Below are 12,614 nucleotides of genomic sequence, written 5' to 3' on the forward strand. Positions count from 1 at the left end.
CTTAGATTAAGAACATCATTGCATCGGCCCACTCGTGTAAATCAGCTATGGACATGTGTTACACAGTGCAGCGCACAGCTTCAAACCCACAGTGAAATGTGTTGCATATAAACAAACAATTATTTGACTGTTATACAATGCAGAACACAATGACAATCAGTCAGGCTAAACAAATACATAGGGAGGAAAAGGTCTGCACACAAGTTATGCAATACAAACAGATCCAGAGAACAGTTGACAAGACATGTGGGAACACACACAGGCATGTGGAGACACAGCCAAACAGACGGGACACGGAGCCCTGTCCCACTGACCCACCAACACAACAGCCTCTTCACGGCAATCATGGTCTCGTGAGCCCTAAACAGCGTAGTGTCAGGAGAGAGCCACACAAACAGTTCTCTCAGACTAACTCCAGGTTCAAAGCCATCAGAGGTTTCACTTCTTCCTCTCCCCCCCGGCCGCCTGGTCTCTGACAGCCCACCGACCTGCCACCTCACGCACGTACCCAAAGCCTGCCTGCTGCTCAATGGGACCCTGAACACTGACGATGGCTTTGTCTTACCATTCACCCATGTTTCAGTGTTCTATGGGACAGTCACCTCGAGGCGGAGTGCAGAGCAGTTTAAGGCTCATACATCACATAGTTGAAGGACTGTGTCTGTCCACACCTGCCAACTCTGAAGTTGAGGTCTTGAGAAGTGTGGATTTTGAAAGCTCCAAACACACGCACACACTGCCTGCAGCAAGGGGTTACCCTAACCCCAGCCACTACAGGGCGTCTGTTTAATCAGAGCCGGGGTGCCCCATTAAGACACAATATGTACACACTCGCTGGTTGGTTCGGTTTCACCGAGCATTGTGTACAATGCTTTTCCCCTTCGATTCGGAAAAACAAATACTTTTTTCGGAGTTTAGGATTGCCGAAGACACTACAATACCCATAATCCTCAGCTGTCATTTGGGATGTCAGCTGTCAGCTTTGCTCAACAAACCCTGTGATTAGTCCTCAAGCTCTGTGATTGGTTGACCTGCAACTGCATTCCATATGAAAAGAACTTTTCGTAAAAAAGAGAAAATCATACTTTATTCAGCAGTGCTTGCTTTACTCTTTGAAAGTCATCACATGGATGCATTGTAATAAATGGTTTGGCTGCATTCATTATTACACATCTGTCGTAGTTCTTTATTTGTCGAGATCGGGCTCAGAATGGACCGGAAACTATTCTTTTACTAAATAAACTTGCCTTGCCTAAGGTCTGCTGCATGTTTTGTTGAATGTGTTATAGTTGATGAAAACATTTAAATATTAAGAGTACATACAAAAATAGGGGAAAGTAGAAGGTCTGATAGAAATATAGAAAAAATAAAGAAGATACTGTAAATGATCTCTACAATAAAACAATTTAGTGCCGGATGTACAAAGATATTAATATGAGGATGTGCAAAACAGACACACTAATGAACCTTTATTAAAGCATTAAATGCTACTTTAGGTTAAGATAGATGTCTTGTAATGCTCTGTTGAGGAACCTGTGACCCAAGTTGTTCATGCATTGCTTAACTACACTGTAGTTGTGTATATGATACAGGATGTGCAAAATAGCCATTATATACAGTTTTTAAAGAACGATTAGAAAATAACGAGTAATGAATATACTTTATAGGGATCTGCAGATAAATGTTTAGTCTTCTCAAGCACCAACTATCACATATCTCTCCTGGTTGTTGGCACTTGACAATCACCTTCCCTCTATTGTACTCAGGTGTAACTAAAGTCTGATTTAAGGGTTGTTTATATTTCACATCATTAATCAGAATCTGCAAAGTAACTAAAATAAATGTAGTGGAGTAAAAATACCAGGTTAACCTCTGACTTGTAGTGGAGTAGAATTACAAAGTATGTTTTACATGCTGCTGTAACAAAAACATTTCCTAACTTGGGATCAATAAAGTATATCTTATCTTATCCTAAGATGATCGATGGCTACTGCCATATTTGCAAAGTATCCTGTTTTGGATAGCGTGCCGTCGTTGGGCTTCATTCCCTTTCAAATTGCTGTTTGACGCTTGGCGTAACCTTGGCGCACTGCTACTCCAACATCCAATCACAGAGCTTGAGGACTAATCACTGGGTTTGTCATGCAAAGCACATGGTGTAGTCCCAAACGATAGCTGAGGATTCTGGGTAGTGTAGTGTCTTCTGCCATCCTAAACTCAGAAAAAACTATTTGTTTCTCAGAATTGAAGGGAAAAACACAAAAGCATTGCACACAAACTGCCACAGCCCCTCAGGATGTGAAATGTGCTTTTGGACTTTAGTCTCACAGGAAGAGAGGGGTCTGACTGCCAGAGAAACCTGACACTGCACCTCCAGATAGCCGCCGTGCACTGAGACTCAGTGTGTGTGACAGTCACTGTGGGTGATGTGTGCGGCGCTGTGCGTTGGTACCACAGTGTTATGAGTGTGGGCTGGGTATGGATAGAAGCAGAGAAACCCGGGCGACCACAGACAGATCCACTCTCTGTAGCTCAAGCCTGTGGGGGGCATATGGCTGCGTGTCTTTCCGCTGCTTCAAGATGTGATTGCTTTGTGACAAAAGACGACATTCACATGTGTGTGCAGCTCGATTGTTTATGTAGCCTCATGCGTGGGCCACATAACACACATATGCTCACATGTCTTCAGTACAAAGCTGGGCCAAGTTGGAACTGAATGCAAGGCCCTGTGACGAGTGTGAGAACGTGGGACTGTGACAGAGTGACAGCCTAAGTCTCCGGTCTCGATGTATGGCTCTGTAACAGTTTTATCACGTGAACAAAGGTTCGGTAATAAAGAGAAGCCTCCCTCAGTAAAGGGCTTGCTCGCACAGCTTTGAGCTTTTGGGATTGGATGCCATATGAACACTACTATTAGGAAAATGGTGGTTGGTCTAAATACAATTTGTTATGAAATGTAACATTAAGATGTAACGCACATAAGGTCTATAATAAAGAGGGGAAATAACAACACGCATTGACTGCAAAGGACCCTCCTGGTGTGTTGGAGGAAAGAGGCTTGTGCACTTTGTGTGTGAACTTGCATGATGTGGCATTATTTCTCCTTCCTGCCTTGCTTCCCCTTGTTTAGCCAACCCGGTGCTTGTAGGTGGGCTCCTCAAGATTTGTTTAAAAAAAGATGATCAACACTAAACATGTAAGTAAAAGTACAAGACGGCTATTATTAAAATGCAGGGCACTGGACATGCACACAATACTGTACCTGTCAGTATCCTTGGCTACGTAGGGCCAAGGGGGCCCAGTGGAGGTCTTTGGACCGTAGAAGTCAGCCAGGATGTGCTCCAGGTTGTCCTCGTTTCCATTCTTGTGCACTATCTGTTTGATTAGGCTGGTGGAGATCGGTACAGCACAGTGGGAAGCATCCTCATCATGCCTGAAAGACGGAGCACAAATCGTTACAGATGTCTCTAACAAGAGAAACATGTGCCATGTATTCCATTTTCTGTAACACATCTCCATTGAAATAGATAGCTCACAGAACATGTATATCTCAGAGATTCAAACATGTTGCCTGCTTTCCCCAACAATCTGCAAGTCCTGCTGCCGAGCAGCTGATCTCATTTATGCTGATTACCCCCTCCCTCTTGAGGGGATAGTTGATGGCATGAAATTAAAAACGACATACTCGGCTTATCAAAGCATATGCTTGTGAATCACTGCTGTATAAGCAAATCTGCCTTGGAAGCGTCTTCACTTATTTGACCCCAGAACCAATTGAAGGATATTTTTAATTTCACTACAGAACAAGACATCTCTTGACAGCAGCTGACTTTTCTCATTGTTCTGTTCAGAACGATTCAAGTGACCTCAAGCTAAACTCTGATTTTACCCTAAAACCTCCATCTGCCTTTTGTTCTGCTTCTTTCGTCCAGACATGCAGCCTTGCCTTGTAAACACAAATTCATAAAGATCATAGAAAAAGCTTAACGGCTACACATAATCCTATCGGATACCTCAGCCCCAGACACTGGTCAATTACGGCTTTGCCACAAGGAACCAAATCCAAACGATAATAGCTTCTTCTCTTCCTCTGGGCTCCATCCAGTTGTATTTGGCTAAAGTGTAGCAGCCCCCTAACCCCAGATCAGGAGTGTATTAATAGAGCTCATTGTGCTATAAAAAGAACACAGGGGCTATAGCCTTTGGAGCTGGGGCAAGACAGAGGAGAGGGACAAGGTGTTGACAGGAAGCCTTTCATCCAGAGCAGTCCCCAAGGGGGAAACTTGAAGAGACTTCTAATTGTAACCCTCAGCTTTCAAATGTGGTGGCTAAGATTTGGAGAGCGGGACATAACTGTTCTGGTTAAGACTTGTCTGCCTCTTGTGTCACAGACCGCAGCTCTGCTCTCCACCTCGTCCATTAGAACCCACAACTATGTGTAATTACAGGAAGGAAAGACGAGCTGTTGACCAGCGAACATTGGAGATTGGATCTGTCCTAGAGGTTTGGGGTTGTGTGTGTTATTGTGTATGTGAGTGAAGGTACATGTACACTTGTGGTAGAGGATGCAGGAGGATGAGGGATGGATTGAGTTGGGGTTAAGGAAAGGGGTCTGTATGTTTGTGCAGTGAGAGGCACTTTAGAAAGGGGATGCTTTGTGCTGGCGATCCAGAAAGACAAGACACTCAGTTGTTCCTGAGCTTAATTTATGAAAAGGATGTATCTTCCGCAATAGGCGCAGATTCATTCCCAGTCACTGTACGGCCACTGTGGTTCCTTTATGGCAGCAGAAATCAAAACAAACTTTGTGACTAGATATCTAAACACACACCAGTTACAGCAACGATGTCTCTCAGCAGGAGTGAGTTCTACCCAGTGTTTACTCGGTGTATTCACATCACCACTGGTTGTGACCAAAGGGGTGATGTTTCTTTCATAAAACAACAGATTAAAGATGTACAGACAACAAATATGGTAGGAACAACATCAATACAGTATATACATATGGTTGTTATTTCTCCTGGGGCCACCCACACTGACACATAAACACTCATGAGCCACTTTGGAATAAAGCATCTATCTGTTAATGTTGTGACATGACAATGAGGTACCGTAGTGGTGTTATAAGATATCATATGACCTACAGATGGAATACATGGTATTTATTTTATGTGCACATTTGCACATAAAATAACATTTTGACAACTGACTTTGCTTCGTGGGACCTAACATAATACAAGACATACAGTAAGGAGCTGTCTCTCCAAGGGGGTGTGGTGAGTATGAGAGAGCGTGAACACACCGACCGAGAAGCAGGCGCAGCAGTGATTTACTCACAAAGTGGCAAAGTGACTCACACACCTCCTTCACACCAACGCAACTCCGGTTCTAGCTCCGTGCTAAAGCTTTTCAGGTTCAGAACCGGTTCTTCGGTTTAGCTCCGGCTCTTTTCACACTGCCCAGAGTCCGACTGGTGCTGCCTCATTGCGTCATCGCTTGCGTCATGACGAAACCGTTTGCGTGCCTGCTTCATAAAGCCAAACCTGCGGAAACCCCTCACAGCTGACACCGACAACAACAACAATGGCCGATTGTGCTCCAGCTACTGCACCTCTTCGGAAGACCAGATTCCCAGCAGGTAGCTGGTCTCTTCAGTGGACCACTGCTGCTTGTTACGTTTCTCCATCGTTGTGTACAAACTGGATAAAACGCGGGCTTGTTGTTGTTGTTCAGGAGTTGATCCCGCCCCTGCCCCCGCCTCGACGTAAGCGTGACGTATGCGGTGCTTTTGCTCCAGCCGGACAATTTTTTGGTGCTTGAAATGAACCGGATTCCGGAGCTAAGAGGCTGCTCCGCTGCGGTGTGAACAGGAAAACCCGGTGCTTTTCAAGCTCCAGCTCCGAACCGGCCCTGAAACACCGTTGGTGTGAATGAGGTAACACTGGCACATGGAAAACAAAGACAGTGACATGTAGACCACACATGGATACCAGGACACACGTGTGCATACTACTCATCCAACCGTGCATACGTGTGCATAGACAAACACAATCCTCTACACCAGAGGTGCCCAGTACGTCGACCGGTCGACCGCGGGGGCAATGCTGGTAGAGCGTGAGTCATTCTTAAAAAAAAAATCCAGCTCCGATAAAATAGACAAAGCAGGTTTTGATCCCTCCTCCCTTGGCCACTTCATTCAGGAGTTTACTTGATTGACAGAAAAAGCGACCTATCCCTTTCCAGTCTGTTAACCCAGAATGCAAAGCGATACAAAATCAGTCAAGTGCCGGGAAAACTCAAATTAAGTTAAAGAGCCAAACAAGAGACAAACAACAACATGAGTGCGGGACCGAGCAAGAAGCTAAAGACAGACCACTTCCACCCAGAATGGGGGGAAGAATATTTAGTTGTGATGTCACATTCAAAGGTTATTTTCCTTATTTGTAAAGCAAGCGTCGCTCTGCCAAAGAAAGGTAACGTGGAGAGGCATTTTCGGAGTGTTCACAAGGCATATGACAGTGACTTCCCTCCGAGTAGCGAGTTGAGGAAGAGAAAGGTCATGTATTATTGCTACACAAACATTATCTCGCAGTCTTAGTGTCGCCAACTCGTTTCTAACATGCAAAAAGACAAACAAATGCGTCTGTGGTCGGTGTATTTTCGACCTTTCCAATCCAGACGAGATCTCTCCCCGTCTGTGTGCGAGGGGGCGGGCAGTTTACACACACGCAGCTGCTACATGCAGCAGCACACGGCGGGGATGGCGGAGAGAAGCGCTCCAAGGTGTGGTTAAATGTTACCCGTCTTGAGGTGGACGATGCTCGTTGCCAAGATTGTTTAGCATGTGAGGGCGGTAACACGAGCAGTTTGTCTAAACATTTAGCAAAAGTGCTCCACATCCAGACGGAGGAATGCACCGGGTTCCACTGTCTTTCTAGCAGCTCTGTAGCCCCGTCCAGAGGAACGTCTCCACGTCAGGTGTCAATGATTCAAACATGGGTTAATGATTAGGGGTAACTGAGTTATTTATTTTGTACAGTTCTGTCATCAGATTATTTAATACGATTTGTGAAAACAATGTTATTTCTTTTGATGTGAAATATTATTTATTTTATTTAAATAAAAAGCAATGTTAGTTTTGTTCACAATTTGTTAATTTCATTTAATAATATATGTATTTTTGAATCAAGTATTCATCTTTATTGTCTTCATTGTTAGTTTCCACATGCCTAAAACAACCTCAAGCTAAATCTAAAAGTTGATGGCTAAATAAGAGCGTTTGAGAAATTGTGCAAGGCATACAGTAATAGTCCGAATAGTCGATTAATCGTTTCAATAATCGATAGATTCATCGATTATCAAATGAGTCGTTGGTTGCAGCCCTATTATCCCATGTATAAATAAAACGTGTTATTCAGCAACCCTTGCAATTTGGGATTATATTTTGGGTTGGTAGACCTCGGTGAGCTGGTCATTTCAAAAGTAGCTCACCAGCCAAAAAAGTGTGGGCACCCCTGCTCTACACAGACACACACACACAGACAAATAAGTAGCCAATAAGGGGCCATTAACCTGCTCTCTGTCTGGGCCTGTACCTCAATAAGGTGTCATTCTGGTCCAACCTGACATGTTGGAATTGGAGCAGTGGCCCGGCTGCTGCCAAACTGGCTTCCTATTCCCATCAAATGTGCCTGCACTAACCCAGGATCATGTCTTCATGTTGGCTCGCAAGAATCAGAATGTGGTGTGAAACCACAGAGCAACTTGCAGGTTAGAGACCCCAGTGAATACATGTGTAGAAAAGGATGTATTATATACACTAGATTTTCAAAACAATATACAGAAATATACACTACAGTGACATCTGGCGTCGTTTTTGTAAGACATTTTTACTTCCGCATAAAAAAAGCCTCCCCGCGTGACCTCCCGCGTGTGACGTAACATGGGGGAGAGAGGCCGGTCCAACGTATGAATAAATATGGATCACAATGCTAGTTTTGACACAGAAGAGGTTGAAAATATATATTCGAATGCATATGATTATAATGATGAGCCTGCTAGGCGTCCAAGAGACCAGGAGCAGCCAAGGATTAGAAGGAATAACGGCCATCGGAGAGAGATGGAGCTGTGGTGTGAGGAGAACCAGTGGAGAACAGGGCAGCTGTCTTGGTGAGTGACCGGCGTTAGCTACAGTTAATGTTAGCTAACGTCAGTCACATCACAACATTGTAAAGTTAGCTATCATATATCAGGCTATAACTAAAGTAGTATTGATGATATAGTAACGTTACTGGCAGGACTGTTGATACTGATCCATAACAGAAACTAATGTGCAAGTATCAGCCGTATCTCGCGTTACCTACTGCAACGAAGGGGGGAGAGAGAGGAGCGAAGGGGGGGGGGGGGGGAGAGAGAGGAGCGAAGGGGGGGGGGAGAGAGAGGAGCGAGGGGGGGAGAGAGAGAGAGGAAGGGGGGAGAGAGAGGAGCGAAGGGGGGGGGGAGAGAGAGAGGAGCGAAGGGGGGGGGGAGAGAGAGAGGAGCGAAGGGGGGGAGAGAGATGTAATACGGTTTCCTGATAAACGTTTTGTTTGATAGATCTCAGCTGTGGAGAGTAGGGTGAGTTGCCCTAATGTGGGACACGCCCTAATGTGGGACACGCCCTAATGTGGGACACGCCCTAATGTGGGACACCTAAGCTCAAATGGGTGTAGGTCTTCCGCAAACAAATGAGAGTCAAGAGGCGCGTTCACACCGCAGTACTTTTCCCACTTTACTTCCGATATAGTTCCGAAATGTTGCGTTCACACCAAAAAGAGCCGGAACTAAAATGAGTTAATGAGAACCTTTTTACCCCCTTTTCTGTCCCTGCTAGAGAGCAGGGACTTTCGTGGGAGAAAAAGGTTCCTGTGTGTGATTGGCTGGGCGGATTGCAAACCACGCCCCATAAAACTCCCAAAGAGTTTTGTGAAGCCGCCATTTTATTATCCTCACATTAGCATTATTAGCATTAGCATTAGCCAAGCGCAGAAACGCAGAGAGACTAACTTATGGCAACACAAAATAAAACATGGGAGCGGTGGAGATGAGGAGGTGATTTACTCGGAAGGCTTCAGTGGAAGCTGCTGGGACTCCCAGCAGCTTCCACTGAAGCCAGTCCCCAACTCCGGGGACTTCCGGCCGGGGACTTTGGGCGGCAGTATACGCCGTGAAGTTGTTTGCGGCCTGCCAGTAAACCCAAAGCAGAAGAAGAAGAAGCGACGTCAGCGGCTTCATTTGCCTAATCCACCCCCAGGGACTTTTTCCGGTGTGAACGCGATCTGTACTGTTCATGAGAACTAAAGCAACTAATGAAACTACGGGTTAACACAAGCTGTGATGTCATGCGATCAAAATCACATGACTTCTCAAATGTCCAATCACAGATGAGGGTGGAAAAACCTTCAAACAGGAAGTACCATGTGTGAAGACCACCCAAAGGTCAGTGACATAGTGTTTTGACAAATGTAATGTTAAGGTTTTAAATGTCGTATAAATAAAACAATCTTGCAAGTTTTTATCAGGATGTGTTTATGATATGTTTGTTCATCAGAACATATTATAATATGGTGTAAATATACTCTATATTTTTTATTTCAATCAAATGTTCCCTCGTCCCACTTTAGGAAACATGTTTCGCAAAGTGGGACAGTAGGATGTGCCTGATGTGGGACAGGTCTAAAAGGGGCATCGATTGTGCAACAGCTATGGCTATTTACAGGGTCTTAGTCTTCTAATGCAGTGGTTCCCAAACGGTGTGCCGCGGCACACTGGTGCGCCGTGAGGCAAGTCCGGGTGTGCCGTGGGATTTTGTGACAACCATACATTATTATTGCAATATACAACTACACAAAAATAATTGTTTTTTAATTTACTATATCAGTACTCTGTAGGTTTATATGTACGTAATCTGCGCGACTTGCGTGTCCACATCTCCACGTGCAGTGCTGCATAAACATGGCTGAGTCAGCGATAACTCTCGAGCGGTGGAGGTATGCCCATTATTTTGAGTTCATCCGAAGGATAGACAGGAATGTGACGGTGAGGTGCAAACTGTGTCCAGGCCAGAAGCTGTTATCCACTGCTGTGAACACCACGTCAAACCTCAACAAGCACCTGCAAAAACACATGCTAAGGTGGAGCTACCGCACACGCTATTTGTTGTTTGTTTATATCACAGTCTGTTCTTCTTCTCTGTCTTCCGGTTGTTGCCTGTTTTGAATGACGAATACACACTACCGCCGCCTGCTGGTAAGGAGAGTTATTGCCACTCACGCATGCGCAGTTCGTACGTGCTCGGCTGAAGTCTTTGCGGTGTCTGGTTCCAGTGCAACACATGGCCAACACGCAGGAGAACACGCCGACGCAACAGCGTGAGCAGAGATAGACTGCGCAAAATATACAGATAGCAGGAGACAGAGGACAGCCACGGTCAGATAGGAAAACATTCAGGATCTGGATCAGTCTTATGCGAATGGAAACTGAACTAAAGAGAACATTTGAAACTTTAGCAGTCTGCGTGATCTGCCTGCAGGGAGGGGCGGGCCAGCCCTGCGAGTAAAGTAACGAGTAAAGTAACGAGTTACTTTATGTAGAAAGTAACGAAGTAGTGTAATATATTACTTTTTTTTAAAAGTAATATGTAATATATTACTTTTTTTTTAGTAACGACCCCATCTCTGCTGAAATGTTACATTTATAATTTGTAGTTCAGGACCATGGACAATGCAGCTTCCTTGCATTGACAGAATTTCCTTTGTCTCATTTATAATGTTGTGATCTGTCTGGTTTAAATGAGTGTGTTGCAGCTTTGATGAAGCCTAATTTGATAACGTTTCAAATTAATTTCTGAAATATTTCGTTAATAAATATTTCATGAGTAATATAGTTGTCTTTGTCACATTTTATTTGGCATTAGTAAATAATTATGCACATTTACAGATATTGTACATGATATGAGTGATAACACGTGTTATAAGGGCTATTTTGCACAATAGGTGTGCCTTGAGATTTGTACTTGTCCTTTGGTGTGCCTTGGGCACAAACAGTTTTGGAACCACTGTTCTAATGCATTATCTTAGATATTTAAGGTGAAGGGCAAATGATATGAAATCATTGGGGGTGGCTGCATCTCTGTTAGCATGGTGTGACGGAGTCAGGGATAATGTCAGGGATAAATGTCTGAGTTTAAGAGATGGCAATTCAATTAAGCCCAAATATTCATAGTAATTTAATAAATCCTTCCAACACACATTGTAACAAATAGCCGAAGTTAAGAAATCATTCCAATATGTGCTATAGGTCAGTAAAAAAAGGGTGATTAGTCGAATATGCATAAATAAAAAAGAAGGAATGCAGACTAGGTAAGATAAAGATAGGAGAGAGGAGTTTATCAAATATGTGTTATTGGTTGTGAGCATATTCTAATGGTTTTTGGATGATTGAAAAGTTCTGTTTCATATGAGTGTTGAGAGCTGTATCCATACGTCTCTTAATGTAGCCCTCAAAGTGCACCAGATTGATGCATTGAACTTCAATGTAAAGAAAAACATCTTCTGTTGTAACAACAATAACATTATAAATAGTACATAGCTGAACATGGCATTGCACATTTAGCTTTGAGTGTTACTGTCCTGAGATGTTTTTATTACATGAATGAAGGTGACTGAGGCTTTTTAACAGACTTTTCAGTGTCCCACATTTTGCACAGAACTGTCCCACATTAGGAAATGCAGATTGTCTGAGACAACTTGGCACTAAGAGTACTGATATGTCTACCATTTCTTTTATGAGTGTAATATCTGCATTTTCTCTTTTGGTTTGATTAGGACACATCCTGGGGATTTCAGAATGGTACTGGATGTTGATTTATTGTATCGGCTTCATATCGCAATATATTCCCGAAGTCTGAAATGCAAAACATTTCCCACATTAGGTCAATTCACCCTATGTGCTGCAGGGAGGTGGAGCACGACGCACGCAGGAACGAGCGCTAGCTCCGGTCCTTTCCCTGCGAGGGAACTGTGGCCTCGATGTCCTGACAGGCTGCACTTTGTGATCACAGAAGGTGAAATGCAGCGTAAAATTACCAGCTCACTAAATCACAACCGCTCAAACCTACAAACTACAAACTACTACCGCGGATTGGGCAGAGAAGGAGTCCGAGAGAGTTGCTCCCCCATGCGACGTAATATGACGCGTTAGACGTTAAAAAAAGCAGTTTTTAGTAGCAGAGCTCAAAACGGCTCCTTCCCCTCTGAATTCCTTATGTCTCGTGAAACACATCAAATCCTGCATTAACATTTTTTATTGTAATTTTCAGGCAAGGTTAAGCATAAATGTAGTAAAAAAACAAACCTGCAAGTTGCTCTTTAAGTAAGTGTGTCTCTATCTTTGCTGAATGGAAGCATGACAAGCCCATTACAGAAGACCAGAGTCAGAGCCTGTCTTTTATATAATACTAATAATATTAGTGTCGCATCATATTTATCTGCAACTGTGTAAAATATACCGTCCTCAAACATGATGCAAAGAAACCGAAGGTCAAAGTTATTAATGAAGCTTTAATGCTTCAAACC

General features: G+C 43.8%; 1 protein-coding gene across 1 annotated transcript in view; it reads right to left on the reverse strand.

Annotated features, from left to right (window-relative positions):
- The window catches only part of LOC117460531 (intermembrane lipid transfer protein VPS13B), a 424,908-nt gene that overhangs the window by 27,428 nt on the left and 384,866 nt on the right, over positions 1 to 12,614 (reverse strand). Inside the window, 1 exon segment of the mRNA XM_071205797.1 lies at positions 3,263 to 3,433. Coding sequence (XP_071061898.1) covers positions 3,263 to 3,433 — 171 coding nt within the window.

Source organism: Pseudochaenichthys georgianus, chromosome 16 (genome assembly GCF_902827115.2).
Source record: "Pseudochaenichthys georgianus chromosome 16, fPseGeo1.2, whole genome shotgun sequence".
Taxonomy (NCBI): domain Eukaryota; kingdom Metazoa; phylum Chordata; class Actinopteri; order Perciformes; family Channichthyidae; genus Pseudochaenichthys; species Pseudochaenichthys georgianus.